This window comes from Archocentrus centrarchus, chromosome 15, assembly GCF_007364275.1.
Source record: "Archocentrus centrarchus isolate MPI-CPG fArcCen1 chromosome 15, fArcCen1, whole genome shotgun sequence".
NCBI lineage: Eukaryota > Metazoa > Chordata > Actinopteri > Cichliformes > Cichlidae > Archocentrus > Archocentrus centrarchus.
In genome coordinates, this window is record NC_044360.1 from 6,637,567 (window position 1) to 6,661,625 (window position 24,059).

General features: G+C 40.8%; 1 protein-coding gene across 1 annotated transcript in view; it reads left to right on the forward strand.

Moving 5' to 3' along the window:
* Positions 1 to 22,804, forward strand: part of bean1 (brain expressed, associated with NEDD4, 1) — a 68,500-nt gene extending 45,696 nt beyond the window's left edge. The window contains exons 3-5 of the mRNA XM_030748666.1: positions 14,918 to 15,121; positions 15,610 to 15,751; positions 21,998 to 22,804. Coding sequence (XP_030604526.1) covers positions 14,918 to 15,121; positions 15,610 to 15,751; positions 21,998 to 22,388 — 737 coding nt within the window. The 3' untranslated portion in view covers positions 22,389 to 22,804. The remainder of the gene's footprint in view (positions 1 to 14,917; positions 15,122 to 15,609; positions 15,752 to 21,997) is intronic.
* The last annotated feature ends 1,255 nt before the right edge of the window (positions 22,805 to 24,059 follow it).

A 24,059-nucleotide genomic window follows, 5' to 3' on the forward strand; every position in this document is an offset into this window, starting at 1 on the left:
ATGTCCATTTGCTATGCAGAGTGAAGGATATTAGGTACGCAACCTATGCAGGCATGCTTGCATGCACACCTCTAAAAAGCCAATTGCCCTTAGCCTGACATGGATGATGCAATGCATAGGTTGAAAACTGACTGGTTGAAAAATCTTTTTTCTTTCTTTCTTTTTTTCAAAAAAGCAGCTTGAGAAGCAGAGACAGTGGCTGCTGTGGACAATTTTCATTATTTTTTAAAACAGGGTTTCACTTTAATTTATATGGTATAACTTTGGTCTTCTCGACAGTTGGCTGAAGGACCAACAAGAGTGCGAGCAAGAGTAGCCAACAGACTGGTTGCTATATGAATTTTTGACACTGGACGCTGGTGACAGTAAACAGCTACAGCATCTAGATGATGGTCTAACCTGTGCATGGGCTTAGCCGATAACGAGCACACAGCCATGCTGTTTTCTTAATACGTGGGTCCAAAATCTAGCATAGGTGTTCAATTCCATGGTGTTATAGCACCATAGCATACTCATAGCATATGATTTGTATAATTTTCATACTTGTTAGACCAGTGACTCACAATGAAGGAACTGTACAGTAGGTCTGCCAAATACCTGCAGAGAGTAAGGCAAGTCCTGAGGAGTCAGCTGAATGGGAAGAACAAGATCCAGACAATCAACACCTAGGCCCTGCAGTCATTAGATACCCTGCTGGGATAATAAGGTGGCCAAAAGGAGATAGAAGCCGCTGACATCAAGACAAGAAAGCTCCTTACTATATGCTAAGTACAAGGAAGGAACCACTATCCTAGATGAAACAACAAAGATCCGTGAGTACTTCAGGAAGATGGCTGCAACTGATCATGTGCTTAGTGAATAGCTCAGGCAGCAGAAACCTGAGCAAGAACAGGAAGCATCATTGAAGGACAGTCCTCTGCACGACATGTACCACCGGCAGATAGAAGAAGTGGTAAATATTGAAAAATCCCATCAATGGCTGGACAAATCTGGGCTGAATGACAGCAGAGAGGCACTAATCATGGCAGCACAGGAACAATCTCTAAGCATAAGATTGATAGAGGCTGCAGTCTACCACAACAGGCAAGTCCCCAGTTGAAAGCTGTGCAGCGATGCCCCTAAGATGATCCAGCACATAATAGCAGGGTGCAAGATGCTAGCAGGCAGGGCATACATGAAACACCATAATGACGTGGCTGGCATAGTGTGCAGGGACTTATGTGCCAGCCATTCTGGGTGTTTCTTAGCCTTTAGCAGCTGGTTCATTTGTGCTGCTAGGCACTCATGGAGTGCAGTCAACTTCTTTAGCCAGTATGTGTGAATCATGTCAGGGCCTGGGGCTGTCCAACTCTTTATATGCAAGACTCTTTCTTGAATATTTGCCACTGTGATGGTTACTGGATCCTGTTCAGGGAGGTTGCTGTGGTCTGCTCTTAGATCCTCTTAGATCCACTGAGCATTGTTGTTGTGTGTTGCATCCTCCTCCCATATGCTCTTCCAGTATTGCTCCATCTCCAGCCTTGGGGGGAAGCTGTACTCCTAGTGGTCCCCTTCCACAGAGTACAAATTGGATGGTTCGAACATCTGGTTTATTCTCATGGCTTCTATCTCTCTGGTATACCTCTTCAAGCAGTTAGCCAAGGCTCTGGGTCTTTGGTTGGCAGTCTTTAAGGCCTCAGGTATGAACAGCTTGTTGTACCCCTTTATTCATCACACCTTTCTGCAACTCTGTTAGCTGGCTGACTTCCCTCCATGCTGTTTTGATCTTAGCCTTTAGCCATTTTTGGAGGGTACTGCCCCTTGTGGCTGTTCATCTTACAGACAAGCATCTCCAGGATCACTGGTGCTGTGGTATACATCAACTGGTCGGTTTTAGTGATGGTCGAAGGGTACTTCACGTAGCCTTGGTAGTCGACTTCGAGGAGTCCAGGTTTCCATCTTAACCATGATCTTATCTTTCAGGTCAGCTGCTCTGGTGTTGGGGCTTGGTACCTAATCTCAGAGTGTGGGGATGATGATTTCTCCCCCCTGACCTGATGTCTTACCTCTCCCTTGCCATAGCATTTGTAGCTCGTCAATTTCTAGTTGCAATAGCAACTGCTTCTTGTGGAACACTGAGCTACTAGCTGTTTTGATGTCAGTCATGATGTTGTGTGTGTCAAAGAATCCATAGGTCCTACAGCCTCAATGTCTTTAAAGGGACTGGAACTTATATAGTGCCTTGATACTCAATTTGAGCACTCAAAGCACTTTCTACTGCAAGTCTCATTCACCCAATCACACACATTCATACAGCGCTTTCATCTATAAGTAATTCTAATACATACTCACGTGGATTGGATGCATTAGGGGCAACTCAGGGTTCAGTATCTTGCCTAAGGATACTTGGGCTGATCGCTTGACCTTCTGATTGGTAGATGACCCATTCTACCACCTGATGTACAACCACCCACAAAGAAGTCAAAAAGGAACAGACATATAGCTATTAAAGATATCCATCACAATATTTAGATCAAAAATGTGCAATTGTAATTGTATCTTTATTACTGCTGTCAACATATCTCCATTTCAAATTGAAAAGTATGTTTAGTTTATTGACTGCATGCTAACAGAGTAAATGACTGCATAGTGTGGTTGAGATGTCTTCAATATCATTTAGGCTGATTGGCTTAAAACTCCTGTTGCGTGGTCAGACACTTGCAACGATGATAATGCATCCTAATGAGCATCCTGAACTAACTGCATTGATACTGATTGTTATGTGTAACTGGCTTAATTGCACTTCAGTGTCAAATGTGATAAATGTGGTCCATTAGCTAATGAATGGGCTCACTTTCCCTGACATTTCCCCGACATACAGAGATTTTGAAAAATCAGTCACCTCATAACTACTAACTTATTTACTATGCACCACAAATTTATTTGATCATGTGTTGTTACCTTGGAAACAACTCTTCTTTTGATCTTTATAAGAAAAAAAGTGTATGCAAGAAATGCATGCATTTATATGCATATAACAGACAGATAGTGAGCAAGACAAACTGGGTAGGTTACTGAAGGTCACTTAAAAAAACACACTAGAATCAATTTAACTCTCTTCTGCCTACAGAAATGTTTGCTTCTATATAACGAGAACCAATGTTCTAATGAAGTACTGTATATTGCCACTTGATTTACTGTATTTTGGTAATAGTAATATTTCTTCCAATATTTATTACAAAAGATGGTGATACTTTATATTTATGGGAAATAAGAATTGGGTGGGAGTTGATTCTGCCATTGCTTGCATATAATAAGTAGTTCTTTGACTCACAACAGAACACACAAATCCACACCTGTATTTTATCTACCTTTGTAGCTAACTATGGTTTATCCATAATGTCTGTAAGGTTGGAGCTATGTAATGTTAATGTACATCACAGCATATTAACAAAAAGCTAAATGTCAAAATATAATATAATGTACATTCACCTACCACTAATGCAGTACTAGCTAGAGATTGCTAGTACTAGACTGGACCCCCTTTTGCCTTTAGAGTTGCCCTATTTGTGGCATAGAAAAGGTGCTGGAAACATTCCTCAGAGATTTTGGTCCATATTGACATGATAGCATCACACAGTTGTTGCAGATTTGTCGGCTGCACATCCATGATGTGAATCTCCTGTTCCACCACATCCCAAAAATACTTTACTGGATTGAGATCTGATTACCATGGAGGAAATTTGAGTACTGATTGTCATGTTTAAGAAATCAGTTTGAGCTTTTTGATTTGGCATGTTGTTCTACTGGAAACAGTCATCAGAAGATGGTTGCATGCTCAGCTGGGGCTAAGGAGAAAAAAAAATAAAAACATTCCCCACAGTGCGAACAAGAGGAACAATGTGGTTTTTGTCCTGGTCATGGAACACTGGACCGGCTCTTTATCCTCTCGAGGATATTCGAGTGAACGTGGGAGTTTGCCCATCCAGTCTACATGTGATTTGTGGACTTGGACAAAGCATTCGACCACGTCTCTCGGGGTATCCTGTGGGAGGTCCTGCGGGAGTATGGGGTGTCTGGCCATTCAGTCCCTGCACAACCGCAGTGAGAGCTTGGTCCGTATAGCTGGCAATAAGTTGGACTCATATCCTGTGGGTGTTGGACTTTGCCAGGGCTGCCCTTTGTAACCGATTCTGTTCATAATTTATATGTACAGAGATTTCTAGGCATAGCCATGTGGCAGAAGGCTTCTGCCTTGGTGGCCTCAGAGTCTCATCTCTGCTCTACGTGGATGATGCGGTCCTGTTGACTTCATCAGGTGGCGGCCTTCAACTCGCAGTGAAACGGTTCGCAGCTGGGTGTGAAGCGAATGGCATGAGAGTCAGCACCTCTAAGTCTGAGGCCATAGCCAGAAAAGGGTGAAGTGTCCTCTCCGGCTCAGGGACAAGTTGTTGCCCCAGGTGGAGGAGTTTAAGTATCTCGGGGTCTCGTTCATGAGTGATGGGAGAAGGGAACGGGAGATCGACAGAAGGATCGGGGCTGCATCTGCAGTGATGCGGACGCTGCATCGGTCTGTCGTGGTGAAGAGGGAGCTGAGTTTAAAAGTGAAGCTGTCGATTTACTGGTCAATCTATGTTCCTACCCTCACCTATGGTCACGAGCTTTGGGTAGTGACCGAAAGAATAAGATTGCGCATGCAAGCGGCAGAATTGAGCTTCCTCCGAAGGGTGCTGGCCTCTCCCTTAGAGATAGGGTGAGGAGTGTGGCCATTCAGGAGGGGCTCAGAGTAGAGCCGCTGCTCCTCCACATCGAGAGGAGCCAGTTGAGGTGGCTCGTGCATCTGACTACGATGCCTCCTGGGCGCCTCTTGGGTGAGGTGTTCTGGGCATGTCCTATCAGGAGGAGGCCCCTGGGTAGACCCAGGATGTGCTGGAGAGATTATATCTCTCGGCTGGCCTAGGAATGCCTTGGGGTCCCTCCAGATGAGCTGGTGGAGGTGGTTGGGGAGAGGGAAGTCTGGGCTTCTCTGCTTAGGCTGCTGCCCCCGCGACCTGGCCCCGGATAAGCAGAAGAAAGTGGGTGAATGGATGGATGGACATTCCCCACACCATTACAACACCACCAGCCTGAACCATTGATACAAGATAGCATGAATTCATGTTGTTTACTCCAAATTCTGAACCTACCATCCCAATGTAACAATAGAAACTGGGACTCAGACTGGGACTCAGACCAGGAGTCTTCTGCAATGGTGGTCAGGGTTCTAAGGAGACTAAAGAATGGTGAGGTTAAGCAAAAAAAAAAAAAAAAACCATTTTAAATGGATGGAAGAAAAGATCAGAGGTGATTCACTTATCAGTTGAGTTGATTGGCTGTAACCTCCCATCTCTCCAGGACCTGTACACCTCCAGGACACTGGGGCGTGCAGGTCGGATCACAGCCGACCACTCTCACCCTGGGCACAGACTTTTTGACCCTCTCCCCTCAGGCAGGAGGCTACGGTCCATACGGACCAGAACCTCCCGCCATAAGAACAGTTTCTTCCCCTCTGCTGTTGGACTCATGAACAATAACCCTAAGACTGTTACTACCACCCTCCACAAACGCTGATGACCCTATGTCTATGCACCTGTCTGACTGCACTGATGTACATATTAGTGGAATATAGTCTACATTCTTCTATCTTTTAATTAGTCTCTGCACTGTATATTTTGTAATTTTGTAATATTGTGCTATAGTTATAGCTCTAATATCTCTGTATATTTGCAATTTGTATACTTGTATATTGTCTTATAGTTTTTATACTTATTTGTTTCTTTCTGTAAGCACGAAGTACCGCAGCAATTTCCTAATGCTGTGAACCTGTTCACCCATATGGCAATAAAAACCTTCTGATTCTGATTCTGATTCTGATTCTGATAAATGACAGTTTTCAAGATTTCCCTACAAGTCATACACTGTAGCACAGTCATTCTGCTCCACAGCATTTTTTACAAATCAGTCGTTCATCATCAGCATGACGTCATACTTTAACATAAATTAAAGCACAAGGAACTTCATTTATGAGGAACTTCTGTATTTTTCAGTTATCCTCGTTGAAAACTGACATTGATGTCACTATTTGCTTTTTTTTTTATTATTAAACCCTTTTCCAGGAGAAACTCTCTGCCTCAGTGTCGATGGATATACACTGAGTCAGTGCTATGGTATACTTCATATTGAAGAGAAGGTGGCTGTAACATTTAATGACAAGCTGTCAGATTGAATTTGAGTGGCTGCGTGATGCTTCTGTATAATTTGTGCAGCTAATGTATAAAGTGATGCAGGATACACAACAGCAGTCAATATGAGAGGCTCCTAACCTTTATAGCTTATGACACCCTTAGTGAGTCACCAGTCTGGACAGGCACACACTCATATATAAGATACAGTTTGACCTTTAACACAAACAAATTATCCTAGGAAAAATTGTGAAATTACATGGATGCTTTTTTAGAACTACCGACCTGCCTCCAATCAAAGGGACTCACAGGACATTGTTTTAGACCTGCTGCACCAATTAGACAGACTAAAAAAAGATAGGTCTCTGAGTACTAAATGCTTTGCTGCAGAGACTGCACTTTTCACCTAACAAATCAACAAAATAAGTAATTTTCCATTTCCCCATGACCACGCACAAATAGATATATTGTACAAAAATGAAAAGACTGAAAAAACCCACAATGCAACATGCAAACAACCCATGAAGAAGGTATTATTATAAAAATATGAATATTTGACTTCTCTCGCTAATTCACTGCAACAGAAAGTGTTTTGATCACAGACCTTTGAGTATGTTTTGTATGGTCTTTGTGTTAAATCTTGGTCATTGTTGTTATTCTTAGTTCTTATTTTGCTCTCTGTGTTTACTGAGTTCCCACTGCCCGCTTTACTGTTTATTATTTGTCATTCAGTTACTTCATTTTTTATGTTGAATGTTAGTTCCTCGTGTGGCTTTATCTGTTTTTACTTTTACGTTTGTCCTGAGTGAGTGTGTAATGCGTGTAGTGTGTAATTTTAAGTGGCATTTTCTCCTTCTGTGTTTTTATTCTGTTTTTTATTCAGGGTCTTTGAAAAATTGTGTTCAATTGATGTATGAAACAACAAGTAAGAGAGATGACTAAAAAAAAAATACGGCTACAGCTGTGGCGAAATGCTTAAATCAGCATTCTAATGGCTCACAGTGACAGTGTTATGCTGTGTCGCAGTAAATAACAGCATTGCACACAATTTGTAGTGTGTGAGGATGCTAAGATTAAGCAGCTGACACTACAAACGCAGTACAGGTGCACACAGATGTAATTTGTTTCTCTTGAAAAAATTGGATTTTGCCTCTAAGATGGAGCTAGAGGAAGATCGAAGAGATCACCAAATACACTATATGGACAAAAGTATTGGACCACGCCTCTTAGTTTTTGAGTTCAGGTGTTTTCAGCCCCACTGAAACAGGTGCATAAAATCGAACACCTAGTCATGCAGTCTGCCTTTACGAATGTTTGTGAAAGAATAGGTCATTTTGAAGAGCTCATTGAATTTGAGCTTGGCACTATAATAGGATGCCACCATTGCAACAAGAGAGTTTGTGAAATTTCTTCCTTCCTAAAGATTTCACAATCAACTGTAAGAGGTATTGTATGGCAAAGTGGAAGCATTTAGGAACCACAGCCACTCCGTGACCGAGCAGGTCCTGTAGGTCAAGATGGCCCAGTACTTTTGTCCATATAGTGTATATTAAAAATTATTAGCATTAAAGCCTGCATCAGTTCACTTACAGTAAATGCATGCGATATTTGTAAACAACAATCAAATTTAAACAAATAAAACAATAAATGTTAACCTTCTAGGAAATTTTCAGCACCAAATTTTCAATTCCAGCTCAGCAGATGCTGATTTTGGAGACCATCGCAATATTGGTTTGTTTGTTTTTGCATAATGGGTGCATATCAATTTACACATGGCAGTAAATATGCTCTTAAGGTTTGCTGTGCTACAGTAAATTCCCAGCTTCTCTTACAAAGTTTGAGTTTACTGTAGAGTGATGACCTGTACTTCTCCCAGTGAGTTTTGGTAAGAGTTTGAGTTGTCACCTTTCCCCTCTCCTTCACCCCAATTTATCTAAATTTTATTTTTTTGGATGAGTGTATTTACGCTTTAAGGCTCATATAACCAAGAATCACCAACACACATGTACAAGCAAAATTTCTTCCTTCCTTCTCTACTTCATCTCTGCAGCTGCGTCCAGTCCCCTCAGGGTTTTTTGAAATATAACACTATCATCTTTTATTACCAGCGTTCCCTCCTTCTTCCTTTCCCTGTCTTCCCCACTCCAAAATTATTGTGTGCTTGCCTTCTCTCTGCACTCTTACTTTACTCTTTGTATCACTTAAGTTCTCCTCCTGTCTTAAATCATATTAAAGTGGAAAGAACAAAAGCCTTGCCCAGCTGTCTTATAGGACAATAAAATCTATGCTGCTGAATGAAGCAAATTCTTTCTCGATGAGAAGAAGCCATTTTAGTATGATATAGTAAGAGAGCATTAACCAAGTACAGTGAGAAAGCTCAAATAAATGATGTTGCATTGTGACCATCCAAGAGCGATGTTTCCTTATAGCAGTGATTTAACCACATTTCTTTTAAGTGTCCTTCATATTCACCGGTAATATAAAAACAAATTACCACCCATTGGGTACATTACAAAGTCCTCAAATTAGCATGAATGATGTCTAACTACAGAGGCACAGAACTGGCAATAGTGGCATAATGCAGACCAGATGGAGAGAACCAGCTGTCAAACATGTCCCCTGTGTCCACCAATCATAATTTATTTGTCATTAAGAAAACTTGATTTTAATGAAGTGTAAGCAAAACGGATTGTCACTGTAAGTGGAAACAGATCAGAAACTTAAGTGTGCGAATGAACGGATGAGGCAGATCATTATTTTATTTCTTTGATTTTCGAGTTAACTTATTAAACTATCTGAATAGTTCTAAACTGAAGTTCAATTCAGTTCCATTTTATTTATATAGCACCAAATCACAACAAACAGTCGCCTCAAGGAGCTTTATAGTGTAAGGTAAAGACCCTACAATAATTACAGAGAAAACCCGGGAGTCAAAATGACCTCCTATGAGCAAGCGCTTGGTGACAGTGAGAAGGAAAAACTCCCTTTTAACAGGACGAAATCAGGCTGCACCGGTAGACACAAGGATCACTGGACTGGACCATTGAAGGGCATGGGGTCCATGTCTTTCCAAGCAGGACGGGTATCCGTTCCTTTGTGCAATAGGAACAGGAGGAGCACTGTTGGAGCTCTACAAACTGATCTACAGCAGACTGCTCGTGCTTGTCTCTGACCAAATTGTCAGAAACAAACGAGAGCAGTTGTGACAGATTTGAAAGATTATGGAGACACTGTTGCAAAAGTTAGGATGGCTGCAACCAAACTGAAGAGACTGGGGCACCAGTGGTGGACCTGCCAATCTTGGTGTTCTCTGGCGATTGCCAGTTGAATTGCATGGCGCTGGGCTGCAAGCACAGGTCCTACTACTCTGTGCTGGGAGACACAGCAAACCTTCTCGTGACAGCATGTATTAATGTGCCATCCTGGAGGAGCTGGACTGCCTGTGTAACCTTCAAGTACCTTTTCATGCTACCAGCAGTGACAAGGATACTAGCAAAGTAAAACTGTAGAATAAATCAGACGGGAAGAATAAGGAGAGAGCAATGTTCTGTGGACATAACCTGCAAAACCAACCATCTCGTTGCCTCTCCAGTGCACCTTTTGTACTTTAATTTGCATCAAAGCAAGTGAAATGGATTCACAATTGTTTATGCTTCCTAACCGGACAGACTGATATCCCTGAAGTTGAACTGACTTTGTATCATACTGTGATGACTGAGTGTTCCCTTTAGGGAGTGTTTTTTTATCAGTGTATTGTATAGGTTAGGAGTTAGTGTTAGGCATTTAGCTGGGATGATCATTTATGCATTATGTTAGTGAATGTCCTCACAAAGCTAGATGTGTATGCACATGTGTGTTTGTGTAGTATAGTGTTACAACGGGAGCAAGGTTTATGCAAATTTAAATCTATACAATTATAGATTTCCTTGTGAGTTCTCTCTGGAGAGAATAAGAGAAAATGGAGTTTATGAGGAAGAAATGAGAAACAAATTGAAGAGAAAATCATGTTAGGGGAGAGAGAAAGAGGAGACAAAGAAGTGCGTGTGAGAGGAAACATTATCGAGAGAGTAAAGAGGTCCACTGAGAATCGTTTGGGGTGAGAGAACATTTTCCTCTTCTCGGGAATGTGTAAAGCCAAATTACTGTTGACAACAGCATTATGGACGCAGACATTCAGGGGAGAAAAAGAGAAGAAAAAAGCAATGGAGAAACCCAGAGACTGAAATGAAAATGATATTGTGAGTGTAAATCATTTAGAGACTTTGATTGTTCCTCCTGCTTTATATTCAATGCCGCTAAACACAGAAAGATAGAAAAAAAGAAACGTATCAGATGGAAGTCTCCATCTGTGTCTCCAGACTCCAGTCCCAGAGGCTCCAAAATGTTACTGCGTTGTTTCTGTGTAAATGTTACACAGAGCTTTGAAGGCACACGTCTATATGCCATAGCTCTCCACGGCTACTTAGCTGCACTGCCAAAAATATGTCAGACAACTGGTAATGCGGGCTGCTCTACTTCATGTTTGCATTGTTGCTGGTTCTTTAGCTTTTCCTCTGCTGTGGAAGAGACAGAAGTCAAAATTTTGTCCTTTCCTCTTCAACCATTCAGCATTCTACCTATGCATAGCACATCACACAAGGACTACATGCAGTTGACCGGAAGGAGTGCATCCAAATGCACTTTCATAGCTGGTTGAATTCCCATAATCCTGTTCCCTTCATGGCCAAAGAGTTACACAGAACACAACCAATGAGGGACTATAAATCAAACTTCTGTTAGTGGCAAAAATTCCACCTTTTGCATATTTGCATATTTTGCACTGATATCTTGCCGTCTATGTACAGTGTGCTCATATTTAACTAAGGATATGAACTAATCACAGTTTTGTCTTAAATTACTGCCTCACTAAAACTGGGTTAATAAACAAGAGAAATATAATCAAGGTGTGAGTTTACCAGATACCAGCATGACTTTTTGAAAAGTAAATTACCTTCATTTATGTTGTTTGCACCACCAGAAAAATGTGTTGTTGTTGTTGTTGTCTTTGTCTTTGTCTTTGTCTTTGTCATTGTTGTTGTAGTAGTAGTAGTAGTAGTAGTAGTAGTAGTAGTAGTAGTAGAAATAAATATAGAACATGTACAGAATTAAGCCAGTCTAAGAATACACATAAAAAATATTGCATTGGTTATAAAATATAAAGGTCAAATGTAAGATTAATACATTTAATAAATAGGAGAATACGGACTTTCTTTTGAGGGGTTCTAAAATAAGAGCTACTTCTTAGCTCTGTGTTTACTACTGATATAGTACACACAGAGGGCAAGCTAAAGTACTGTGTAATGGCTCCTTAATGGATGCATCAATGTGCTCATCCTGCCATAATACAGAGAAATAACATCTAAACTACACCGTGATACATAAATAATGAATCCAAACAACATTAATTATCCACAACAAAATAAATAGCTTAACAATTTTAGAATACGTTTGGTTGCAGCATGAACAAAACAACTGCATCAGAAAAAATAAAGGAACAGAATAAAGAAGTCTTCCCTTTCACCTGTATTGTGATTGTAGACAGACTGATTGAAAGAGATTGGCAGGAAGACAGATAAGAGGGCAGGCAGAGAAACAGGCTGATGCTGGAGAGGCAGAGCAAACAGACAGATGAGACATGAAACAGAAATGGAGAGGAACAGGATCGGTCTGTAATCTAATGATGATGATGACTGAGAGAGAGAGACTGTGTGCCTAGGCCCTCGGTCTAATTATCTGTCACACACTGAAATGGAATAAGTCCTCGGGGAGAGAGAGCTGGAAAGTGGGGGGAGAGGAGGGGAAGGACGGAGAATAAGGAGGCAGCGCAATGTGTGCAGGGCAAGGCAGCAGTTACATAACATGACCCCCTGGTGTACTGCTGCCATCATAAGGCCAGACACCTGATCGACAGACAGATAACGGACAAACAATGAGTCCACACAAATCACTGAATTCAGGTGTTCCAATCACTTCCATGGCCACATGTGTATAAAACCAAGCACCTAGGCATGTAGACTGCTTCTACAAACATTTGTCAAAGAATGAGTCGCTCTCAGGAGCTCAGTGAATTCCAGCGTGGTACTGTGATAGGATTTCATCTGTCCAGTCATGAAATTCCTCGCTACTAAATATTCTACAGTGAACTGAGCTGTATTATAACAAAGTGTAAGCGACTGGGGGCAACAGCAACTCAGCCACGAAGTGGTAGGCCACATAAAATCATAGAGCAGGGTCAGCGGATGCCGAGATGCATACTGCGCAGAAGTTGCCAACTTTCTGCAGAGTCAATTGCTACAGACCTTCAAACTTCATGTGGCCTTCAGATTAGCTCAAGAACAGCGCATAGAGAGCTTCATGGAATGGGTTTCCATGGTCGAGCAGCTGCATCCAAGCCTTACATCACCAAGTGCGATACAAAGTGTCGGATCCAGTGGTGTAAAGCACGCTGCCAGTGGACTCCAGAGCAGTGGAGATGTGTTCTCTGGACTGACGAATCATGCTTCTCTGTCTGACAGTCCGAGTGACGAGTCTGGGTTTGTCGGTTGTCAGGAGAACAGTACTTGTCTGACTGCAGTGTGCCAAGTGTAAAGTTTGGTGGAGTGGGGATTATGGTGTGGGGTTGTTTTTCAGGAGTTGGGCTCAGCCCCTTAGTTCCAGTGAAAGGAACTCTTAATGCTTCAGCATACCAAGACATTTGGGACAACTTCATGCTCCCATAAAGACATTGATGAGCGAGTTTGGTGTGGAAGAACTTCACTGGCCTGCACAGAGTCCTGACCTCAACCAGCCAGAACACCTCTGGGATGAACCAGAGCAGAGACTGGGAGCCAGGCCTTCTCATCTAACATCAGTGTCTTATCACACAAATGTGCTTCTGGAAGAGTGATCAAGAATTCCCATGAACACATCCCTAAACCTTGTGGAAAGCCTTCCCAGAAGAGTTGAAGCTGTTAAAGCTGCAAAGGGTGGGTCGACATCATATTAAACCCTATGGATTAAAAATGGGATGTCACTCAAGTTCATATGCATCTGAAGGCAGACGAGTGAATACTTTCTCAATATAGTGTATCTGGTACCCTAGCCTATATCTACTACCAAGTACTCTTAAGTACTTGTACAATATACAATATTAACCGATAAATAGAAACTATTTATTGCATTATTTTAAAAACCCTTTCTTAACTTTGACTAAATTAGCTGATTGATGTTTACTTTTATTGATTTATTTACTGATAAATAAATCCATTAAAGGACAATTAAAAAAAACATAATAGGTTAACTTATGTGGTCATCTGGTAGTGACAGGTAAACCTATGCTTTACCTACCAAAACCTGCATGATGGTTCCTGCACTATTCCCCTGAAGACTTCTGATACAACACAGGAGGCAGACAAACTTAGCTGCTGATGGTGTATGATAATGCTGCATGTTGGAATATTTAACAGCTACAGTGCTATGTGTTTTGCTCAGGAAGAGGTGAAGATCAAAGCAGAGCTAGAAGCTTTATTGATATTAATCACTTTTGACAGCAGCGCAGCTATGTACTTTCTGAGGTGTATGCAGACACATTCTTGGCGCAAACAGCATATCAGTGCAAACAACCTCATACCAGCTGTCAAACACAGTGGTGGAGGGGTGATGATTTGGGCTTGTTTTGCAGCCACAGGACCCAGGCAACTGATGCATGCGACATTGTAAAGAAAAGTGGGCCAAAAATTCCTCCACAATGATGTAAGACATTGATAAAGTCATACAAAGATTACTTCAAGTTATTGCTGCTAAAGAAGATGGTTCAACAATCTATTGAACCACAGGGCATATCACGTGACTATAACTTCCAGCTGCGCTGCAGCTTATTACACTTACAGTAGTGCAGGTTAATGGTTTCTTCTGGATACTCTGGCTTCTCCCCACAGTCCAAAGAGATTCATGTTAAATTAATTGGTGACTCTAAATTGGCCATAGGTGTAGATGTGTGCAGTTGTATGTAGCTGTCTGCCTCTCGGTGTTAACCTTTTAATGTTCTAGTACCCTGTCCAGGGTGTAGCCTGCTTTTCATCCCATGACATTTGACATAGGTTGCAACCCCCTGCAACCCTGAATTGATTAAGTGATTAACAAAATGGATGGATTGCTTCTGCGGCAGTTCAGCATGGTTTGTTAGCAGTTGAAAGTCTTTCAGCAGTGCAGCTTTATAAGTAGGGTGACAAGCCATAGAAGATGACTGACTTGGGAAACCACGTCATTGGGTATATATATATATATATATATATATATATATATATATATATATATATATATATATATATATATATATATATGGGTTATGTTAATATGCTCACATCTCATAATTCTTTAAGTGGCAGTTTAAAAAAAACTTTTAGTGTTGGCTATCAAGTTTTTTTTCTTGTTTTTGTTTTTTTACTCAGTTTAATATTTAACTGAGTGGAACAAATGCTTTTTTCTATTCATACTATTATAACAAGGAATGTAACTGTTCATCATTTATAGTAGTCATATGTAGCTGTATCTGTCTCAGAGTGCACTCCCTAAAACCTCAAATTAATTTTTTTATAGTAGTTCCAAAATAATTATTATTAGGGACATTCATGTTCTCACACACTGAAACGCAAATACACACACAACTCTGACCTCCATCTCTCTCTGTTTCCCTGCAGTGAGCTCCAACCAGAGCCATGGGGAGTACCCAGACTGCCGGAGTGAGAGGGAGTCAGGAGGGGAGGCATCTCTCCTGGTGTCTCCGCTGGTGGTGGCGGGGATCGTTATAGGTCTAGTCCTCTTCCTCTCCTGCGTCACCATCATCGTCGGCAGCTTGCGCAAAGACAGTCGACTCCGAAACCCTCACCTTCGAGCAAGCTACGGTCAGTCTGTGACACACCTGTTGACAAACTGTATAACTTCCTTCTTTGGTAGGTTTTCAGGTTCCCATTAGAATGTAAATGTAGTATTTCAAGGCATTAAGTTAATATGCAACATGATATCACAGGGACCGCTTCAGGCACATTTTACACGTTTAAATCTTTTTGAGTCTCATGTTACAGGGTTAAATTGCAGCCAGTTGTTTGGGTTGGGTTGGGGTTTACTGCAATGAGAGTTAGGACATTATTTCATGAATATGAAAAAGTAGGCTTTAAATAGGTGGAATGAATTTTTTTTTTCTTTTACTTAATTGGTTTTATTGTCTTGCTGTTAAGTAATGTGCATCAGCTGGAGTGTGAGGTGAGAACTCATACACATGAACACTACATAAAAGGTTCAAATAAACAGTAGTCCATTGCTCTGGCAACGTCCCAAGATGACAAAAGTCTAATTCCAACACAACATAGAGTCCATTTCTTTGTCTCCCCAGGACAAGATGGTTTTTCTTATGGAGGTTCAGCAGGTGAGCTGAGGTCCAGCTGCTTGGAAGACTTTCCTCCTGGTTTAGACTTTGACTCGTACAGAGAGACTCTGTCACAGATAAACAGTGTGTACCCTGATTCACCACCACGGTAAGTGTTTCCTGAATCTAAGGTGGCTATGGAACAGAATAACATGCATATTGATTATGGCATTCTTTAGTATTTGAAACCTATTTTCAGAGAAAACATTTGATATACACCTATTAATTTTTTTTTTTTAATTAGAGGCCTGCTAAAATTGGAAACAGAGGGACACTTTGATTTTTGTTTTTACAGATAGCATGTGTCAGTTACTCAGATTTAAAGGAGTGGGGATGTTTTTTTTTTCCTGTTATCCCATCTTTTGCTTTAAGCAAAGCTGGTCATTGGAAATAGTTTCATATTTAGCATACTCTGGATTTGAACAGTTCCTTTTTTCTGGCAAAAGTTAAGCCAAAAAAAAAAAAAAAAATCCAAACCAAATGAAATATTTAGCCTTTCCTCAGTTACCCCCTACAGCATATTGGTAAAATAAGAAAGCAGAGCCTCTTTCATTTGACATATATGTGAAATGTCAAGTATAAAATATAAGTGACCAATTCATCCAGTGTCCTTCACTGTTCTTTGGCCACTTGGTTTGACCTTTTTTTCTGTGGTAATTCATTTATTAGAGAGCAGTGCTATCTTTGGTGCCCTTTGTAAAGTTGGGTGTGATTATGTGCATGTGTGTGAGAAAGATGGAGAGAGAGAGGGAAAAAAAAGAAAGAACTTGCTAAAAGCCAGTGCCGTGGTGTTTTTGATCTAAATGTCAGCTCGTCTAATTGGCAACTTTAATAATTCACATAAATCCCTCCCCTGCAGTGCATATGTGTGTGCTTCACTGCCTTCCCGCTTCAGCTTTCGAACCATTCAAACACTTCACTCTGTTCAAGGGTGGATAGTAGTATATAGTCTGTAATTCAGAGGAAATAATTTTTACATTATTGCATATATCATTTATTATTATTATTTAATTAGAGGATATTGCTTACAGTTCTCCATTTCTGTTGGCACTGAGTGTACACCCAGTTTCATGATTATCTGAGACTGTCGTATATCAGCGCTGTGATTGATATGACATTACATCTTATCACTTCCACAATTATTGTCAGGCAAGAAGGATAAACATATCAGAGACCTAATTTACTGAAAGGGCTCACTGAAATTTAATAATGATAATAATAAGCAGACACAATGGCACCACATTGCAGGAAAGAAATCCAGCTTTTTGCCCTTTTCTTGTGTAGTTACACAGATAGTCATGTGCAGTGTATTGAGTATTGCATAACTGCTGCATGTGACATAATCTGTGTAGTGCTTCCTGGATTCTGTTTTTGACTGTGGTGCTCTTTGGAAGGGATCTACATGTATAAACTAAAAAAAAAATCAAAACACTCCAATGCTTGTATGCTGAAATGCATTTTCTTTTTTTTTTAATTAACCAGTTATGACCATGCAATTAAGAATAAGAAGGAAATTACTTGAATTTTTCTAAGTTGGTCTGTGTTGGTCAAACATTCATCATATTCAATCTGACGGTCTGAGCTGGAATTCTGGGGACTAAACTGGAGCTCTGGTCATGCTCTTGGTGTAAGCCTGCAGCACAGATAAATGCAATATCCAGCAGGAAAAATGCATCATCTGTGAAGGGATACACCTGGTAGCAGCAGGATTTAGTGGTGTTAAATGATGCTTGAGCTGCAGGGCCTAATGTGAACGGGAAAGATGCTCCCATATGCAGATACATATTGAATAACTACATTTCCTTATTCTATCAAGACTAAGGATAGAAAGGATCGAGGAGAGGAAAAAGAAAGGGTAGCTAGCAAACTACGTCAGTACTCTGGCAGGGAACCAGAATGTTCTGGACCGCCTGCGTGAGAGCCGCACTTTTTGGCTTTGATGACGGGACAGCAGCCAAACAACGCATATGCACACACTCACATACAGGCTCACATCCATACATACAAATCATACATTTTGTTTACCATAATGCTGGCAAGTTGTTGTTTGGTACCCTGTCAAGAAGCAGGTAGTGTAGTTGCAGTCATGTAATCAGTGTGTGTGTGTGTGTGTGTGTGTGTGTGTGTGTGTGTGTGTGTGTGTGTGTGTGTGTGTGTGTAGACCACAGATGGTTGAGGAAAACTCAGAGAACTCAGATCAACAGCTCACCTGCTGAGACTGTGAACGTTACACTTCCGACACACACGTCCACACACAAAGTCTGATAGAAAAACTCATGCTTGTGGATCAGCACCTCACCTGTGGAGACTGAAAGCTTCTGCTTCCTCTCAGGGAGAAGCTCAGCAAGCGCGCACACACACACACACACACACACACACACACACACACACACACATGCATAGACACACTCCTTTCTTTCTGATTTGATTTGCATGACATTGGGAGCAGAGTTTAGGAAGATGTGTGTAACATTCTCATCCAATATTATGAACATCTAAATGAACATTAATTTAACTGCTTTATTTGCTTTTTTAATTAGTTCTGTTGTTTGCCACTTAACCAGATACTGATGTATTAATGTAATTTTTAAAGTTGATATGATACACATGGGAAATGGAATATTTATGTCATGTTGCTCAGTTTGTATTATATAGAATTTAGACTCACATTTGGTTCTTTTTCAATATATAAAATATAATTACTTCCATCCATCCATCCATTTTCTTCCACTTATCCGGGGCCGGGTCGCGGGGGCAGGAGCCTAAGCAGAGAAGCCCAGGCTTCCCTGGGCTTAATTATAATTAGGTTGCAGAGGGAGGCAGTCAGAGGTGTTACCTGTGTTTCACCAACTATCCAGCAATAAACCACACAAGAGCAACAACAGCCTGCATCTGCGACTTTTTACGTAACATTCAATAATAATCTGTTCAGGAGCAGCCGAGGCGTTCACAATAATTTGATTGTTGCTATGTCAGACTGTGTGACACTAACTGCCACTAAGTGTCTGACAAATACAGGAAGCATTTTCTCAGGTTATTATGCTGTAAAGCAATTTCTGCACAGTGTCACTTGTCATCTCATAGGATGAAACTAATCTTCCCTCTGCGCACAGTCTGGTAATGTAAAGAGATGAAAAGCAGGAAAATGAAAGTAGACACCTGACTGTTGTTTTCTGGCACTTAAAGTAATTTGATATGATAAAAACTGATCTGCTGAATTTCATATAAAAATGTAGGTTTCAGTCTGTGGCTGCTTTATTCTGAAAATCAAATCAGTTATGGTATGATTCACTGTTTGCAGACACACACACACACACACACACACACACACACACACACACACACACACACACACACACACACAGTAACAGCAGCATCTATAGTATATGGTTCTCAGACTCCACAGGCAAGAACCTCTCACTGTGGTAAATGTGTGTGTAAATCTGGCATGTTCCTGCGCAGGAACATGCCAGATTTACACACACAAATACGCACACTCGCACTGACACACAGAGACCATATGCTGTAAGCTGTAGCAAGAGGTGTCTGGCGTTCAGCTCTGCAGAGCGTCACAAGCATTGCATGAATACATGCCAGAGGTCCTCCCTTTCTACTGACATGTGCTTGCATTTGACTTCCTTCTTACTGTGATTAGACAAACTCTACTAGGTTAAGGTTAGACGTTTGGGAAATATCAGGTAGGAAGGCGGAGTAACCAGGGAGAAACCATGCAGGTGCAACAAGAACAGCTGGCTGGTGGATTCAAACCCAGGACCTTCTTGATGTGAGGCGACAGTGCTACCCCTGTTCCACCTTTGTCAGGACAATTAAATCCAATTTTTGTAGGATATGCTTGTGTTCCACACAGTGGCATTTATGGAGGTTATTCTTGTCGAAAAAGGGATTTCCCAAATTGGCATGTCAGTTTGTGATTCTGCCACTGAGTAACAAAATCCACAAGTTATTAACACATTCAGGAAAATCTTACATTTCATTTCACTTGCATGGTAAGTCTGGATTTTCAATAGAAACAAGCAGATGACAAAAAAAAGAAAGGAAAAACAACAGGCAGACAAAGAGAAGCAGTTGTGTAACTCCCAGCAAGTCTCCCAGAGGGGACAAATTATTTTTACTCTGCCACACCCTGCTAACACACATGCTAATGAACACACAAAGGTGTAAAACACCTCATTCATTTCCTAGCGTGAGGTGTTTGCAGAAACAGACGCAGTGGGATCAGAGCAGCATACAGCTCCTGAGAGACTACAGACACAGGGATTTGCAGTGTGTTATAACACCTCATCATGCCTAGCTCACGCTATCCCTCAGTCTTCAATTTTCACCTCAACATGCCTTAATGGCGCGGATGTTTACGGTCGGTTTTCGTAACACGAGAGAAGAGGAAATAATCCGCATGAAAATGTTTATTTTTAAATGTTTATTTTTTAAATAAAAATTTACCCTGTTATTTTATGGAGGTTTGTGAGAGTGGAAAACCTGCAGGTGCTTCACATTTGATATACTTTCAGCACTGGTCAGCTCTTTATGTGACTTCATATTATCAGATCATTTGGTTGGTTCTTCCTCTGAGGAAAAAAACAATGTTTGCTCCACCTGATTAATTTAAAGAAAGAAAGTCATAAACACACATTTGTGGCACTGCTGTGTACCAGACTGATGTTGTTAACCACTGTGCTGATTAAGTTACACTGATTTACCTCTTCCTATGGTCCCATCCTCATCTACCATTAGTTCCACAGAGGGTTATTATATGAAACTAAAAATACTGTGGCTACTCACCGTTTGCAGTGATAGAGCAATAACCCCAAAAGAAAAGTAGCAGCTGAGCCAGTCAAATGAATGGACCCATGTTTTGCATCTCTCCAATATCAGCATGACTCAATTGCTGTGAAATTGGTGACGTTTTATACGGTATTTGCTTGTATTTTGTTTATTTGTGCTTCCTTAAGTTACAACCCACTGAACCTGCAGGCGTTTTAGGTTTTAAGATGTTTCAGAATTTTAAGATTGAACTTACATAGTCAGATTAAAACCACTCCTAAACCTTCACTGAAAAAAGATTCTAGTTCAACAGTAGTATTATTCCATGTCGGGGAACATAAGGCATATTTTTTGATGAGCTTCTTGAAGTTTCTTTCTCAAAGTTAAATGACAGCATATTCCATGGTTATCAGATCATTCTTTAAGATTAATTTCTGAGGTTTGCCAGCAGGTAATATCACACCAATATAATCATTCCTTTTTGCTGCAGATGAAGTAATGTCAAAAGCAAGTGTTGCCGTTTCACAGTATGGGGAATTATAATTTGGGGAGAGACCTGTAACTTTTAATTTTAGTTGACATCAAGAAATAACAACTGCAGGTTTGCATGTATAGAATCACCAGTCAATCAAAACAATATTCTGGCTTTATTCACTGCTCAGTCCATCAGCTCAGCATCTTTGGTTCTTCCCACTAAAGAACTGAACAAATGTCATGCTAATTTGCATTATGGATACATTACCCTTCTCTTGACTACAATAACATACACCGATCAGGCATGACATTATGACCACCTGCCTAATATTATGTTGGTCCCCCTTTTGCTGCCAAACAGGAAACAGCTGTGTTGCGCTGTGTATTCTGACACCTTCCTATCAGAACCACCGTTAACTTGTTTTTTGGCAATTTGAGCAACAGTAGCACATCTGTTGGATCAGACCACACAGGCCAGCCTTCACTCCCCATGTGCATCAGTGAGCTTTGGCCACCTGTGACCCGTTCGCTGTTCCTTCCTTTGACCACTTTTGATAGATACTCAAATCCTCAAGCTTGCCCAATTTTCCTGCTCCTAAAACATCAACTTTGAGGACAAAATGTTCACTTGCTCCCTAATATATCCCACCCACTCACAGGTGCCATAATGAAGAGAAAATCACTGCTATCCACTTCGCAGTCAGAGGTCATAATGTTATGCGTTACTGGTGTAAATGCCCAACTCTACACTTTTATATTCTTCTGTGTTCTGTCTTAATCTTTTTTTTTTTTTCTTTCTATTTTTGCAAATTTGTATTGTTTTAGGCAGTTTTCTGTTGACCACATTGTGACTCCTGTCTGAAAATCTCTGTTTAAATAAATATTGCTTGCTTGCACACAGATGAAACTGTTTTGAGTCTCTGCTCTGAGCATGTCTCAGTCTGATCGATATGTTTCATGGTATAACTGTGGTTTGGTTTGGTTATATCTATGCTCACCTCGTAAACAAAACTTTTAAAAAAAAGCAAACCCAGTAGCTAATTTAAACCAGTCTTTTGAATTCATCTAACTTTTTCATTTTTTGTCTTTTTGTCTGTAGTTATGATGAGTGTGTTGGCCCAGGTTCGACTCAGATCTACATCCCTACAGATGACCCGCCTCCTTACTCCTTGGTGGACCCCTGTCAAGGAGGGGCTGAGCCCGAGGAACAGCCTAGCTACACCCTTCCAGATCCTTCTCCATACTATGGAGAGACCTCAGCCAGTGCTGCCTGGTTTCCCCCCTCCCACTACCCACTGGGACTGCAAGAGCATGAGCATCAACACATTGCATCCATCTCCTTCCCGCTGGAGGCAGCTCCGCCTTATGAGTCGGTGCTTGCAGAGCAGGGACAACCCCTCCCTCTCATGCCATGTGACCTTTATAAACACCAATCAGAGAGGGGGGATGATGGCAACTCCCAGCAACTCCCTGCGAACCAGATCTCATAGGACAGCTAATTTGTTTCTCTCACCTGTTGGCTTGGTTGTCCCCAGCTGAATTAAACAAACACTTGGGATGTGGGGAAAATAGCTTTTAGGAGCAGCTGTGACACCAAAAAGATGTACACTTCTTCCACACAGTTGCAAGCACCTGATGAGGCTGGACACTGGACTGCAGTACAGCCAAAGCTCCAGTTTCCAACCATTTAAGTACTGTTTGTTTCTGGACAAACAGAAACAAAGAAACTCAACAACTGCATTAAACTGCAAAGTTCCTGAAATGGCAACTTCTCTCAAACTCTCTCCTCTATGTTGTCTAGTTTAGTTTTTGCCATGTTTTGACTGTTATTGTCTTCTTCTTGAAGTAGGACTGATACATGAGTTGTGTGTCTTGTGTGGAGTTTAGTCTGAAAAACTGCTTAAAATGCATTCACATTTATCCATCGTGTCATAGACAGCAGCAAATTGAGCTCGGCCTTACAGGACGGAGTATGAACAGTATAGATGTGGGTTTTAGTCGCGTAGTTTAAACACACTGAGGACCACCCTTCAGTTTATTTTGTTGTGATCTCATATATTAGCATATTTAGAAATGTTTGGGTGGAAAAAAAACTGTACTTAGCTTGTATAGAACATCGTCAACTACCAACACACCGCTGCTGATTTAGTAGTATGGTGTTTGGCAGCGCCAGTCTTGTGGTAGTTTGATTAGAAGGACTTTGTGATGAAATGGCTGTGTATAACTGGGAAACTACCTGCACAGGGAATTGTCAACAGGTATATTTGTATTACTTTTAGCGCTACGATGCTATGGAAGACATTGCTAGATATTTGCAGCACAAATCTGTCATCACCAGAGAGGGGTTCGACTTGTCCAGTGTTATATAAATTGTTATAACTCTTCCTCTCAAGGGCTCCGGTTTTAATATCAATGCTGTAACTGGATCCCAGCAGCAAAATGTAGCTTGGAGCTCTCCTCTTGTCGAGGTTGGGTCGGTGCAGCGGAGAAGAAACACAGCAAACTGTAGACTTTATCGCATCGTTCACTCAGAAACAGATGCTTGTGCGTTTTTGTTCTTGTTCTGTTCTCATTAAATAATTAGTTTGACTTAAACAGTCGCAAACATTTTCTGCATTGGAAAGGTGAGCGAAACGTGGTTTGCGATCGCCAACGACCAGATTACCAACTAACAACAGAAACGGATGCAGCACCCACTTTCAGGACTTTTTTTCCCCCACACATTGTAATCTGAGGCAGTGTCTGAACATGAATATCTCAAAAACTATTAAAAAATTTTAATTTATTTATTATGTTTATTTTTTATTACCTATTGTATTTGTTTATTTTACTTTTTCAGACTTTTATCTTTATTAGTTCTTGAGATATGTTCAGATTTATAAGTGTGAAAACATATGCTAGAAGTGGATCAACAGACCATCTTTCAAAATACTATATCTTGAAAAGTATTTCTTATATGAAACCAAAATTTAATTACAATCATTACATATATCTACAATCATTACATATATTTAAGCTTTGGACCATATATATATGGTCCAAAGATTTTTTTTTCTTTTTTTTTTTTTTGGGCCCACAATGATTTCAGCCAGAATCACTCAAACAGAGTTTTGTAATATGCACAACAGAGGTGTTAACATCATGAGGGGAATTATATTTAT